Below are 13450 nucleotides of genomic sequence, written 5' to 3'. Positions count from 1 at the left end.
CTGAGAAGTGGGTGCCCACCGAGCGAGGGATGCGCAAAGCCTGCACTCCAACGTCATGGCCCAAGATCTTGTGGTACAGATAGCCCGTCAGCGACGTGTCGTCACTGCGAACGTCTTCATCGCCGCCTGCATGCGGTCAAACGACGTGGATTTCCACACAAAGTCCACCAGGTATCCGTCCGTGATCTCGATGGGCACGTTGCTGCTCCGCATCTCCAGCGCCACTTCGGACTCCTCCAGTCTCAGCACATGGCCCGTGCCTTCCCAGTCTTTGCCGTACAACATGCTGGCAGTGGCGCCCAAGCGGAGACGGATCTCATCTCCCGGGACAAGTCTCAGATCTGAGTCCGGTCGGGAACAAGTAAAAATCGCATTGCGCTTCTTGTTGAGCCCCGTGTCCCATCTGACCATCACTCCTTCTTGCGTCTGAGATTCCTTCATCTTTTTGTCGTAATCAGATTCCATTTTGACCAACGGGCCAAATATATTCTGATACTGATACCCGTCATCGTACATCTCCGCCACCTTGACAGGCTCGTCGTCGATGCCCGGTCGGTCCAGGTCTTCCACCGTCGCCAGGGGATTGTCACGCCACAGCTCTTCCAGCTTGGCGATCTGCGTGGATGTTATCTGTCTGGCACGCAGCTGTTCGTGCTCGGACGGGACCTTCACGAGCCACGGGAGGAAGCTCCGGTCGTCGATGATTGGCAGCCACTGGGACATATCCCAGCTCATATCTTTCAGCGCGTTCATCTGTAGACACGGATCTCTGCAGAGCAGCACGACCACCGAGTCTTGTTTAGCGGGGATAAAGCCCAATAGAAACGCGTTGCGACAGCCGCAGTTGTAGCATTCCAGCGCCGTTTCGCCTAGTGGGGACTCGGGGTGCAACGACACTTCCTTGTTCTTGCTGCGGACCAGGTGCTGGATGATGTGCGAGCCGCTCGTGTTGCCTCGGGAGTTGCAGAACCACTTTTCGGTGGCTACACACTTGACGACCGACGCAGGATCGTGCAGACCGCAGTAGGCGCAGGCGTGTTTGGGCAGCTCTCTTGCTGTGTAGTCCAGAGCGTCTTCGTCCGCCGTCTCGTCGAATGTGAGGCTCTGGAAGTCGCCGGCGAGACTGGCATCGTCCAGTTGGCTCTGGAAGGTGCTGGATGCGTCATCCGCAGCTGCTGATTGGTCGAAAAAGGACGTACCACTCCCAACGGGTGCTTGGTATTGGTCGTAAAACGAATCCGCACTGCTGCCGGCGTCCGAAGGATCCACGAAGGCGTACTGAGACTGCGACGCCTGTGTGAGGGGGAAGCTCTGCGACGACTGCGACTGCGCCGGCTGCGTCTGCAGGAAGTCGTCGTATGCGTTGAAGCCGAAGGAGCCACTCATAGCCGGCGGGTGCACGGGGAGGGTCGCGGTTGGCTACTGACGAATTTCGTTTCCATTGGGTGAAACACTTGTAGAGCAGAATGTGATGTGTCTTACATCATTAGTGCTCTCAAACCGATTGTGGAGTTTTCTGGCCAAAGCAACTTTTTACATGTTATTAAGTCGTCGGTGGTTGATTGCTGGGGGATATGAAACAGCTCATACTGTACTGGCGCTTTGACCCAAAGTTTGAGCTACATGTACCTCGACAATGCAGACGATGCCTTGCGTGCTCGGGTTAACGTACGTACATGTAGAGAGTTTTTGTTGGGCTCTCGAGGCTGGATAGTCTTGGACGCGAGAACACGCTCGAGGAGCGGCAATGCAAAGAGCAAGGCCAGAGCGTGCTTGCTTATTGCTGAGACCCAATACAGCAGGACTTTCCTCGCTGTCACGACTTGCTGACTCAACCGCCTTCTTTGTTTGGCAAACAGGAAGCGAAGTTTGCTCGCAAGTCTTCCTCATGTGCGTGATCGCATATCGACTTCTAGTCGAAAGCTACAGCAACCACACGTTTTGTTGGCGCCCACTCGTTCGGCTGCCACTTCGTTAGACTTGTCCGACTACACGCCGTTGTGCACTACAAAACGTCTGACAACTTCAGGTCGGCACTGCTATCTACTAAATAATGTAGCGTGCCCGCTCGACACCTCTCAAAACCCATGCCTTTATTTTAAAAAAAGATTATGCCTGAGAGACCACCTTCCTCCCCGATGGTGTTGAACGAAACAGAAATTTGCAGTCCGTTGAATCGCTCCCTCGTAGAGCCACCGTTTTGGTGCTCAACTTACGAACGCGCTCCATCGAGATGGCGAGCTGAGCCCATCGATCAATTGTGCCCAGCACCTGTCCACCAAAGTCGGATGTATTTTGGCAATTGCACTTACTATCACAGGTTTAATAATCTAAAGAAACCGATCTGTTCTATCCACTATAAAAGGTTATCATATTTGCACAGATCAATGCATCGTCGCCGCCTCGCTTATGCGGTGACCGCAGTCGCCCGCTCGTCATTAGTTGCAAATATCCTCCGCGGGACTCAAGTCGGTATCGCAATGGGGCAGCCAACCGAGTCTCCAACCGGCGCAGGCGCCATGCTCTCCAGCTCGCCGCTCAATTGGGACGGAAAGTGTCAGAAATGCCGCAAGCTGATGTCGCGCTGCGTCTGCTTCCAAGAAGCCGAAGGCGACGCCGACCCGCTCCACCCCAGCGCCGCTTCGTACGTCTCCACTTCATGAATTCTTTCGCTCAACCTATTGCCATCTGTCTATTATATCTGCACCACATGAGCTCATTCAAGGCATGTGTTTTTGTTTCTCGCCTTTGTGCTGATAATCAAGCAGACAAGTGAATATGGACGCCTCCGAGACGCGTCCGCTCTGGAATGCGCTGCGGAAAATGCACCGCAAGTCGACAGCATCGCGTCTGTCGCTCCTGCAGCCGCCTACAAACGCACAACCCTCCAAGGAACACCACCGCAAACACAGCGAAGCTCTTCCTCCTCTCAGCGCTCCTCATCTGCATCGACGTTCTGATGCTCGCCCTCCTCAGAGTTCCGCAAGACGAAGTAGCAGAGAACCGAGACGTGAGGGACGATCATCCATGAGCCGGAAAGACCGACTCCAGCGAGCTGGTATTACGACCAGCAGTCACAACCTCAAGAGAGACGTTAAGGACGCTGGCGTTATGCGCTCCGCGCAGTCGACCAGCAGCATGGGTAAGCACGGGGACTTTACCGCTCCTCGCCTAAAGCAGAAGCGTAGCTACGGGCCGGAAGAAGGCTCAGCAAGCGATGACGAGAACGACGAGACTGTATGGGAGCTGTAACCAGTGAGCTTTCCTTTCCACGTGCTGAACACGCTGGTGGTTTGCCGCATGGGCAGCACGAACTGAATACATGTACAATGGCCTGAGTGGAACAACTACAACTTCGAAATACTATGCAACCAGCTTCGACATTTTCGACAGTTTTTCTCGTCCTCCATCCTTAGACTTTTGCTCGGGAAATTCTTTTTCTTCTTTCAAAATAATACCTCGAAGTACTACGTAGTACCTCAAAGTAAAATAGTACTTAAATCAAAGTAGATGTATAATACATCTATTCGAAAACAAATCACAGTACTTCGTTTAATATCCTGTACCAGTCCAGTCCGCGCTTCGGCTGATACGTCAGTATTAATACTTCTCTTTTAAATGGAGCTCTCGGAATTTTTGCTTCTCTTCTAATACTTGGAGGCACTACGTACTACGTAGTACTTCAAAGTATAATAGTACTTGAATCAAAGTACTCGAAAACAAATCACAGTACTTCGTATTAATTAATAACTACAGGGACTTTACTTCCACAGTCCAGTCCGCGCTTCGGCTGATTCGTCAGTAATTCTCGTTCATGAGCTGCAGCACCACGTTGAGCTCTTCACCCGTGAACTCGGGTGCCGCTGGGTTCATTGGGGGCGGCACAGCAAATCCGCCGTATTTGCCATCATCGTTGCTTTGTGGGGGCGGCCGAAGTACGTGGTTGCCTGGAGGTGGCAGCATCTGCTGCTGGTTTTGCGTTTGGTTCTCATAGCTTCGCTCGTCTTCCGGTCGAAGTGGAGCGAAGTGGCTGCTGTTGGTGGTGAAGCTCGGGCGGTTAAACGAGCTGTCGGAGCTGATGGAGAACGAGCCACCAGTGCTGGAGTACTGCACGGAGGGGAAGGCATGGCCCGATTTGAGGCGACGTTGGTCCGACCCGTACAGATGATCCAGATCCGGCGACTTTTTGCTCTGATCTTTGGGCAACATAGTCGGGAGACTGCCACCGAGATCCGAGCCGAAGAACGGTGGACCCATCAGTTTGTTGCGAGTAGAGGGAGCCAAGACGCTGCTCTTGGGTTTGTCGTAGCTGCTGGCGTACAGGAAGCTACCACTCGGAGCAGCGGAGACGTGGTGAGAGTTGTACGGAAGGCTCTCGGTCGAGTATTCGCGAGTGGTGTCCGCGGTGGAGAAGTAGTCGTTGTCCTTGTCGGTCGATGTATCGACAACCGCGACGGGTGTGTGTTGGTCGTGCTCTTGCAGGCCATGGTGTTGCCGAGTGTAGTTGTTCTCTTGTCGGGCGCCTACGATGATATTGTGGTGCAGTTTTTGGTGTTGCGCAAATTCTTTATAATTGTCACAGCTCCAGTTGCAATTATTTTGACCGATACAGCGGAACAGATTTTGGCCCTCGGGGAAATGGATGCGCATATGTCTCTTGAGTTTTGTGCTCGTGTTGAAGCGCTTGCCGCAGCTCTCAAAGATACATGGATACGGCCGCTCTCCACTGTGGATACGCTTGTGGCGACTTAAGTTGCCCGACGTGTTGAAGCGCTGCGTGCAGCCTTCGTAGTCGCACACGTAGGGTTTCGTGCCGGTGTGGATGCGCATATGGCGTCGGAGCGCGAATGATCGCGGGAACTGCTTGCCACAGTGAACTTCATTGCAGATAAAAATCTGCTTGTTGTTGCTTTTCTTCTTGAGCGAAGGCGAATTGGACTCCGATGTGGCAGGAGGCGGGGGAGGAGGAGCCATCGTTGGTTCAGGTGGGAAATTGGACGTCTCCTGTTGCCACACCAGCAACCGGTTGTCGTCACGCTTCATCAGCGCCGGTAGTGCCGCGCCCGCAGAGGTAGAAGCCGAGATATCGTCGTGCATGACCAGCATGGCGGAAGTTGCGAAGTGAAAACAGCGATAGAGAATGGAAGCGGGTGCAAGTCGGCTCGGTCTGACTTGGGCTCACTATCACTTTTATCTTCTCTTCGCCCTGTCGCTCCCAGCGAGCGGCTGTTTCAAAGCGCATCCCCCATTTATTCCTGCTCCGAAAAAGGGCACCGACACCACCAAAAGTGCCCAAACCTTCGCGGCAGATTGGGGATTGTTTTACTTTTTGCCATGGACTGCATTACATGCACGGAGCTTGTTGCGGTCGTGAGATACAGTATCAAGCGCAGCTTCATCATAACTTGTTCCGCTAGCCCCTATCAGTGCCAGATATTAAAAGTTGTTCGTGATGCGACTTCTGAAGCGGATGCGCCAGCAAAATCCAAATTTAGCTGTGTCCGTCTCGCAGGAAATGGCTCCCATCACCCCTATAACCAGTGACTGCAGCCGTCCTACAGCCCATATTTATAGCGAGCCTCCAATCTCTAGCTATTGGAGCCATGCATTTACCGGAAAGCAAAGCATGCCGAGTCTTTGTTGAAATTTAGTTTAACTTTAAACCCGCTAATGCAGATATAGGCATGAAACAGCTACAGCACTTTCTGACGGCGCACTTGACGTTTCAGATGAAACAACACTTGATTTCTTAAGGGAAGTTTGAACTCAAACTTTGGTCGACAAATTTGTTTGTTTCCCTCTGCCATCCTACAGTAGCACGGATTGCTCACAGACTGCATCGATTATATAATTTATATACGTGTCTGCAGTGCAACATCGACTGCCATAATTCAGCTGTTGTTGTAGTGGTCAGCGTTGTCGTGCTCGCTGTGCGGACCCCGCACTCAGACGCGTATGGTTTTCGCGCACGTGGTGAAGATATACAGGTGCTTGAAGCATTGTCATTATCTGTTGCTATGGCAGAAGTTCTGCAGAAGTTCTGCCATAGCAACGGTAAATGACAATGATTTTTGAAGAGCCAATTCTAAAGTGTAGTGCAAGCTGAAAAGTGCAGCCACTTGAGGGAGTGACTCTTCCGCACGAATGCCCATCCGTATCAGCTCATCTTCGTGTCAGTGCTGAGCACTTTTCAGCCAGCGCAATCAGACCCATTTTAAAGCAAAATGGGCTCAAAATGTTGGCAAGAAATCTAGTGGGCAAAACTACACCGCACAAGATTCAACCACGCGTTAAAATAATACATGCTGCACGCATAAGTTACCTTTGCAGTACCATCCTCACCAACTCGTTCAGCTATGTCATGGTTTGGCAACAACTTGTAAAGAGCTTTTCGAGCTTAAGAGCTTTTCGAGCTTGCAGCTCCAGCCCCAAATGGCCCGGCCGTGAGCTCTAAACATTGAAGTTGACAGCCAATCAAAATGCCAATTCCGGATACCAGCAGCTGATACGCAAGCCATATGGCAGTGATGCGCTTCGAGTCACAATGTCGAGGTTCGACTCGAGCAGCAAGCTGACCCTGTACGAGCACTTTTGGACGCCTCGCAATAGATATTCTCAGATATATGTACTGAAATGATGCAGCCAGACATGGTTGAATCACCGAGCACTTCCTCTGCTGGCTGCATGCCATAACAACCCACCATGACATGTACCGTTCAATTCGTTTGATGATGTACGTTGCTGCTGACGATAACGCCGCTTTGCTTTGGTCAGTGTTTAGCTGGTTTATTTAACATGGTGGTGCCGTCATGATGCGCCCGCGATGCGCATGCTCGGCGACGGGCCATTGGCGATGCGCTTTGAGCCATTTGAGCTTTTCGCTAGGTCGGCCTAAGTCGCGGAGAGGAGACGATCGTCACTTGTGTGTAGGTCGGAATAATGCGAAGCGCTTTCTTCTCTCCGACTCTTCTGTCCCCAGCCATGTGAACCGCCGCCTTGCAAGCGACCATTGACGCCAAGAATGGATATCGTACAGGCCTCGTTCCAAGCCTCCGTCGACTCGCGTGTGGATCGCCTCAGCGACGTCGACCTCGAAGATCTGCGAGTGGTAAATGCGTAATGATGGAAGTGTAGCCGAAGAGAACTATCTACTTCGAAGTAAATGCTTATTAATAATAACGGATGCTGCAAGATCTTTCGCTACTTCGACACAGATGGAGACGGCGCTGTCTCAGCAGATCAAGCGTGCCGCATGTTTGCGCTGGTGCGGTGGCAACATGCCAAAAGCTTAGGCATTAATTAAACTATTGACATGTTTATTGCTGCTATTTGCAGCTGGGGCTCGATGTCAACACTACCCATGTCCGAGAGCTGGGGGAGGTTTATCTTAATGGTAACCCAACGAGCAACTGAAATCTTAGTTCATTTTTGTCAGTTAAACCTGTTTCGTGTTTTTGCAGAGTTCATTAAGATCGTGGACAGCCATGTGCAGGTTACTGCTCCTCTCGTAAGCAAAGTTCCCGAGGTAGTGGAGACTGCAGCACAAGAAGGAAACCCACCAGTCCAGCAGATTCCAGATCCCAGCGTCGAGGAGGTCGAGAGGACGCTGCAAAGTGAAAGGGCCATGGAGATTGAGTGGAAGCTGCTGGACACGTATCGTCGAGGACGTGTGAGTATGCAGGAGCTGAGACTTTTCCTCGCAAATTGCCATTCAACACTTTCGATTGATGATGCGGAGAGATTTCTCGAAACGTACAGCAACAGCACCATGTGAGTAAAAACTAAATGTTGCCATACATTGACAAGTTTTTTTAATTTGGCATCTTTTGCAGAGAGAATGATGGTACTGACGAGTTAACCAAAGAAGGTTTCCTTAAGTTTCGACGCGAGTATGCATCCAGGCAGATTTCCTTGTCTGACTACGATTCATCTTCAGACGACGATGAGGGTGACCTTGTGGGCAGCTCTGGCATGAAGGAGAAGCGAGCTTCAGACGACTCTGCGCCCTCTGATGTCAAGTGTGCAACTGTCAACGGCCCAGTATCGACGCGACTTCAATCTCGCCAAGCTGCTCGTGGCCAAAGTGACAACTCAAGCGACCACATACTCAGCTCTAGAGAGCATGAGCTGATTGTCAACCCGGACGAGCTTGTGGAAAGCGACGAGGGCGACGATGAAGCCGCAACAAATAACCAGCAAAAGCCAATAATCCAGCAGTCGTGAATACTACTGGCAAATAACTCGGTTAACTAGCAATGTTTCGCCGAGTGGCTTATAACATAACGTGAAATGGCCATTTAAGAGGCAGGACAAAAGCCTTTAAATCTGCATCTTCGTCCACGTGGACACTGCAGACGCCACGACCGTCCACGACGGCAGCACATCCGTGAACTCCTTCATCTCTGGCGTCGTGACCTCGAGGTAGTGGCCAACAAAAGCAACGTCGATAGGATTGTTGGACTCGGCCTCGATCCAGAAGTGGTAACTCGACGGGACTGTGCCACTGCAGAACTGAAGAATATACGCGTCTTCGGCCTCAACCACAGGTCCACTCACGCCATTTCCCATGGACCACGACGTCAGTTTGGTCTTCTTGGCATCGATGAAGAGATTCATGTGCGAGGGTCCCGTAAACACAAAGTGAAGTCGACGGAGATGAGTCTGCTCCGAGTATGTCGACGAAAGAACTTTCAATCTGTCGCAGTAGCACTCGAAGTAAGTGACTCCTGGTGTACAAGTACATGAGAACCAATGCGGCAGCTGTCACTTACCTGGCCTTGTAGGCGTCACTGGGCAGAGTAGGCGCGGCAGCCGGGAGATACCACGACTTGTCTTCAGGCAGCATGTGCTTCACGGGCAGAGACCAGGGCATGTGTCCGTACACTTCTGCGTGCTCATGCAGCTCTTCGGGGGCCACGTGCATGCGCGCATCCTTCCACTGCGTGTCGCTCAAATAGCTTTTAATCGGGTCCGGTCCGCGGAAATCGAGCGAGTTGATCCAAAGCCCCGAGTCTGTCTCGATATCGCCGTTTGGGAGCCACACTTCACGTTGGACATGCTGCAGCATCAGTCGCTTGGGACAGACGTCCGAGTACGGGTTACTGCAGACATAAGTATGACCTTGTTAGTATGCTCGTCCTTGCTACCATAAGAGTATCAATAGCAAGCTCACCGAATCGAAGCATACGCCGTAGCCACCACCGTGATGAGGATACAGACGTTCCGAACGAGTTGCAGCTGCTTCGTCGGCAGGAAGCAGAACACGCGACCGGAATACGAAACCAAAATCTGTACAGGCACAAGACACACGGTTAACTAGCGTTAGAACTCCAGGTATACGAGAGTGATAAAAGACAGCTCGCTTACCAACAGGATGATGCACATCAAGAGGGACAGCACCACGTCCGGAGGCACCACTGGGCCACTTCGACCCAATAACGGGATGAAGAACATCAGTGCGATCGCAAAGCAGCACATGGTGTGGATCACAGGGATGACCATCGCACCGAGCGAAATGAACATGTAGATACTCGACGAGAACATGCGGAAGCGCTGCAGAAGCTGACACAGCATTTGCCCCAGCAGCGGGAACAAGATCCACACGGCCAACACGTAACTCGAGATGAGACCCAACTGCATGCAGACCGCCAACGCCCCCATCCAGATGCACATCATGGCTTCAAAGAGACTCTCCTCGAGACGCCACAGAGCTTGAGGAGTGACTCGATCCTTCTCCAACACTGACGCCAACTGATGAACCATCCCTGCCAGGGCGGGGGCCAGGAAGAGCGCTCCGGCCAAGTACGGTTGGGAATACCACGGCAGCGGCGCATACAGACTCAGAATCACTCCTACCGTCAACGAAGCGGCAATCGCAGTGCCAAAACACCTCCAAATCAGCATAAAAGCCGTCAACCGCTCGGAGAACGAGACGTGGGACAGCACGAGGTAGACGAACGCCAGCAGCAACACTCCGCCACACAGAAGGAAGGTCGTTTCCTTGCTTGCCGTCACCATCGTGAGTCCCATGACATCCGAGAAGAACGTTCTTGAGGTCTGAGGGTTCTCTGCCACTCTTCTCAGCCGTCCAGGTTCGCCCCCCAACTGGCCCACAACACCCACCACGTTCTCTCCTAGTCGCTGCACTGCACCCGGTTGGATGCGCGAGATATCGTCAAGAGTCGTGTGGTAAACGTAGCCATTCGCAATGTAGGCAAAGTCCATGCCAGCGACGTAGCCGAAATCGCGGTAAACTCGGTAATCCGTATCTGCGGGAATAATTCCCGATTGGAATAACTCCTGCGCAATGATACTTGCATGCGGGTACTTGGCGCCTTGGGCATAAGCTAACGCCAGCTCGTCGCTGCCAGTCTGGAAGAGCAGTTCTCGCCCCCCAGCGCCCGCTGCCTCCAAGTTGATGAACGCGCGGATTGTGTCAGTCCACGGATGTTGCGTAATAAAGCCATGTGCCGCCTGCATAATTGTCTCCTCGGCCCCGTTAAAGTTAAATACCAACGTCGCGTGCTTTAAAGGACTCAGCACGAACAGGCGCAAAAGTTCCATCATAATTGCAATATTCACACCGTCGTCGGACGCTGCGGCGCCTCCAATTGCGGCGTCGTAATGGGACGAGATCATCAGCGAATTATTCAGCGCGTCGGGACTGGCGTCGGGTGGTGAGACTTTGACCAGAATGTTGGTCACGTTGGCGTAAATGTTCTGGAACTGCGCGATGAAGTCCAGGCCAAAGGCGCCAGAGGGTCTCTGCACGTCCACGTCCACGCTCACTCCTTCCGACTTGGTGGCTCGGATCGCCTCTATCTACAAATATCACAGTAAAGAATAATCACATTCGCACAACGCTACCCTTCAACCACTCATGCAACGTTCTACCTGTTCCAACAAGTAGTTGGGCGTCAATTCTTCGTTGGCTTTGGTGCCCACGGGGCGGTATCCGAAGCTCATGATTTTCTTGAGCACCACGCGCGCTCTGGCCTCTGAGAATTCGTTGGGAGGCGCGTCAATGCCTTTGGGCTGTGGCAACCATGTGTGCCAAAAGGTCACAACAGCGAAGGATGACGCGTAGAAGGCCAGGAAGCCCAACACAACGAGCCAACCACGCGGCAGCGACGGGTGGAAGCGGCGACGGCGCTTCTTCTCGATCGGATAGTCATAAGAGGATGACGCGTCCGTGGGAGACGGAGAAGCTGCAGGTGCTGGACGACGGTGACGCACTTCCGCCATGTTGCAATGATCGCAAATTCAGGAATGGTCATCAAGAGGACATGAATAGATTATTGAGACATCTCACACTGGAAATATGTTGTATTACAGTAGTATGAATAAATAGGGACGAGATCGAGTTGACAATAACAAGTTAGAGAATGCCTGATAGCCGGATATGCACGAGCGTAGGTAAATTCAAGTTGAAACAGCACCTACGATTATGCTGCTGGACCCAGTTTGAAAGTGGAAAGAAGACCTAAATCTGATGTTTGGGAAGCGAAATGATGAAATGGATGATGATGGGATGACGTGTGCCGTCACCAGGGAATTGGGTCGGTAGCCCAACAACATTTGATACTCTACCTCCTACATACCGGTAGTATACAGGCACAAGGCTGTGCCACTATGGCCTGTATTCAAAGCTTTATCTTAAAGTTTGCTCAGCTTAATTAATTAATACTTCGAAGGGTTAACAAATCAACATCACGCTGACGAGACGTTGGAATCTTTTGATTTAGAACCAAAAGTCTTTTTTGTTTTTGCACATGCAACATTGGAAGTGCTTGTACTTCAAGAAGTATTAATAACTCGTAAACGTCAACATGTAAATCTATGATCTTGGAAAGTGCGAAGGTCTCGGAATCATCCAGCAACGCAAGCTGCCGGAGTTAAAACTTGTAGCGGTCCCTAACATGGTCGAGGATGCGACGCAACATCCAGCCATCGCTCGGTGTAATGGTGACGAAGCTGTACGCCATCATGACGGAGTTGGGGAAGTCCTTGGACGGCTTGGTCTCGAGTCCGTAAAAATCTGGCAAACCGAAGCCGTCGCCAATTTCGTGGCCGATAAACAGGATATTCTGGTCGTCGAGGTTGTTCATCGTGTCGTTAAGACTCACCTCTGGCCCCAATCATACCCGAAGCCGTAGGGGATCTTGTCATTCAGCCAGAACGAGACATCGAATGGCTCGCCCGTGCAGGAGCTCGTGTCCGACCATCGGTTGTTCACATTGTCGAAGTAGCGGTAGCACTCGTCTGGACACTGCGGCACACCGTCCGAGTCCACACTTCCGTCGTAGAACGGACCAAGCGAGTTGTCCGTCCATTCGAACTGCGCCTTGTCCTTGGAAGCCCACCCCACCATGTTGACCTTGAGCTCTGTAAATGGCCAGCAGTTGTAGCCCTCCAACCATGTGTTCCACGCGTTATAGTGGCGCTCCAGGATGCCCTGGAACTTGGATGCCACATCCTTAGACAGCGTCGTACTGCTATCCCAGCGAACGCAGTAGTTGATTGAGCCATTGTTGTGCACAAACTTGTCCATGAGGAAATTCTTGTTAGCCATCACGTTCCAGTTGGCTTTGTCAGACTCGGACCAATACGGTGCTCCCAAACCCAATCCAAATAGGTTTCACTAATGTACTCGGTTGGCGAGCCAACGATGCACTCGCCGGATTTCGAGGTTACCTTGCCGAAGGTAGGCCTCACGCTGGTAATATTGGTACCGGTGGACGCAACCACGGGCGCCCCCCACACAGACATGCTTTGAATAACGTCGCCAGTTGCCGTCTTGTCAACTGTGCTGTCAGCGAGCGACGTGGTCGCCAAGATGGCGGCAACGAGGAGGTGAGGAACGTAGCTTGGCTTCATGATAGAGAAAGAAATAATGACTTTACTGGGAAGACTTGAATGAAGTCGGCGAGTGGGTGAGCACCAGCACTACAGTACACGTACATGTACCAGTTCCCAGATGTCATGTCGTGGTCTTGTCGATCCTATTAATACATGTATACTACGTAGTAACATGTACCAGTATTTTAATACCAGCACCATGCTTTGGAGCCCACAACTGGTCTAACTACTGTACATGTATTGAAGTGATAGACACCCCACAAGCTGGCGCTCACCTCGTTGAACAAGATGGAAAGTTCGAGCGGCTGGAAGAACAAATTGTATCATCTCAATATTGGACAGCCAGAACTAGCTGTTCAACAACAGACAGCATTTCGTTAAACAAGATGGAAATCCAGAACGGCACGAGCAGCGGTCGAAAATGGTACAGCTGTTAATAGTACATGTACATGTACACCCTACTTACTGAGCGCAAAGCGAGCGAATGAGGTTTTGTGTACAGTACTTCGTAGTACATGTAGGTACCGCGACAAAATGAGGTTAAATTAAACTGTCGATTCTTAAGTGGGCCAAACTGGAGGTACTGTAGGTG

At 51.7% G+C, this 13450-nt stretch overlaps 6 protein-coding genes across 6 annotated transcripts; 2 read left to right on the top strand and 4 right to left on the bottom strand.

Moving 5' to 3' along the window:
• Positions 1-87: 87 nt before the first annotated feature.
• Positions 88-1386, bottom strand: PITG_10817 (nonsense transcript regulator; the record flags this gene model as incomplete). Its single annotated transcript, XM_002901593.1, has 2 exons — positions 88-114; positions 169-1386. 2 exons carry the CDS (start codon positions 1384-1386, stop codon positions 88-90), a joined length of 1245 nt encoding a protein of 414 aa, XP_002901639.1.
• A 1094-nt stretch (positions 1387-2480) lies between these two features.
• PITG_10816 (uncharacterized protein) lies at positions 2481-3347 on the top strand (the record flags this gene model as incomplete). Its single annotated transcript, XM_002901592.1, has 2 exons — positions 2481-2644; positions 2769-3347. 2 exons carry the CDS (start codon positions 2481-2483, stop codon positions 3250-3252), a joined length of 648 nt encoding a protein of 215 aa, XP_002901638.1.
• A 371-nt stretch (positions 3348-3718) lies between these two features.
• On the bottom strand, positions 3719-5111 carry PITG_10815 (uncharacterized protein; the record flags this gene model as incomplete). The annotated part of the gene is made up of 1 exon (XM_002901591.1): positions 3719-5111. The coding sequence occupies one exon, from the start codon at positions 5104-5106 to the stop codon at positions 3799-3801; it is 1308 nt and encodes a 435-aa protein (XP_002901637.1).
• A 1821-nt stretch (positions 5112-6932) lies between these two features.
• On the top strand, positions 6933-7774 carry PITG_10814 (uncharacterized protein; the record flags this gene model as incomplete). Its single annotated transcript, XM_002901590.1, has 4 exons — positions 6933-7108; positions 7193-7264; positions 7336-7393; positions 7461-7774. The coding sequence occupies 4 exons, from the start codon at positions 7022-7024 to the stop codon at positions 7772-7774; spliced, it is 531 nt and encodes a 176-aa protein (XP_002901636.1).
• Positions 7775-8275: 501 nt separating this feature from the next.
• Positions 8276-11248, bottom strand: PITG_10813 (endoplasmic reticulum metallopeptidase, putative; the record flags this gene model as incomplete). Its single annotated transcript, XM_002901589.1, has 6 exons — positions 8276-8695; positions 8772-9101; positions 9173-9288; positions 9367-10473; positions 10513-10821; positions 10894-11248. The coding sequence occupies 6 exons, from the start codon at positions 11242-11244 to the stop codon at positions 8320-8322; spliced, it is 2589 nt and encodes an 862-aa protein (XP_002901635.1).
• Positions 11249-11894: 646 nt separating this feature from the next.
• On the bottom strand, positions 11895-12571 carry PITG_10812 (uncharacterized protein; the record flags this gene model as incomplete). The annotated part of the gene is made up of 2 exons (XM_002901588.1): positions 11895-12086; positions 12185-12571. 2 exons carry the CDS (start codon positions 12569-12571, stop codon positions 11895-11897), a joined length of 579 nt encoding a protein of 192 aa, XP_002901634.1.
• Positions 12572-13450: the final 879 nt, after the last annotated feature.

The sequence above is a fragment of the Phytophthora infestans genome, genomic scaffold (genome assembly GCF_000142945.1).
Source record: "Phytophthora infestans T30-4 supercont1.20 genomic scaffold, whole genome shotgun sequence".
NCBI classification, from domain to species: domain Eukaryota; phylum Oomycota; class Peronosporomycetes; order Peronosporales; family Peronosporaceae; genus Phytophthora; species Phytophthora infestans.
The sequence above is the reverse complement of the archived record's forward strand: the minus strand, read 5'-3'. Positions and strand labels throughout refer to the sequence as shown.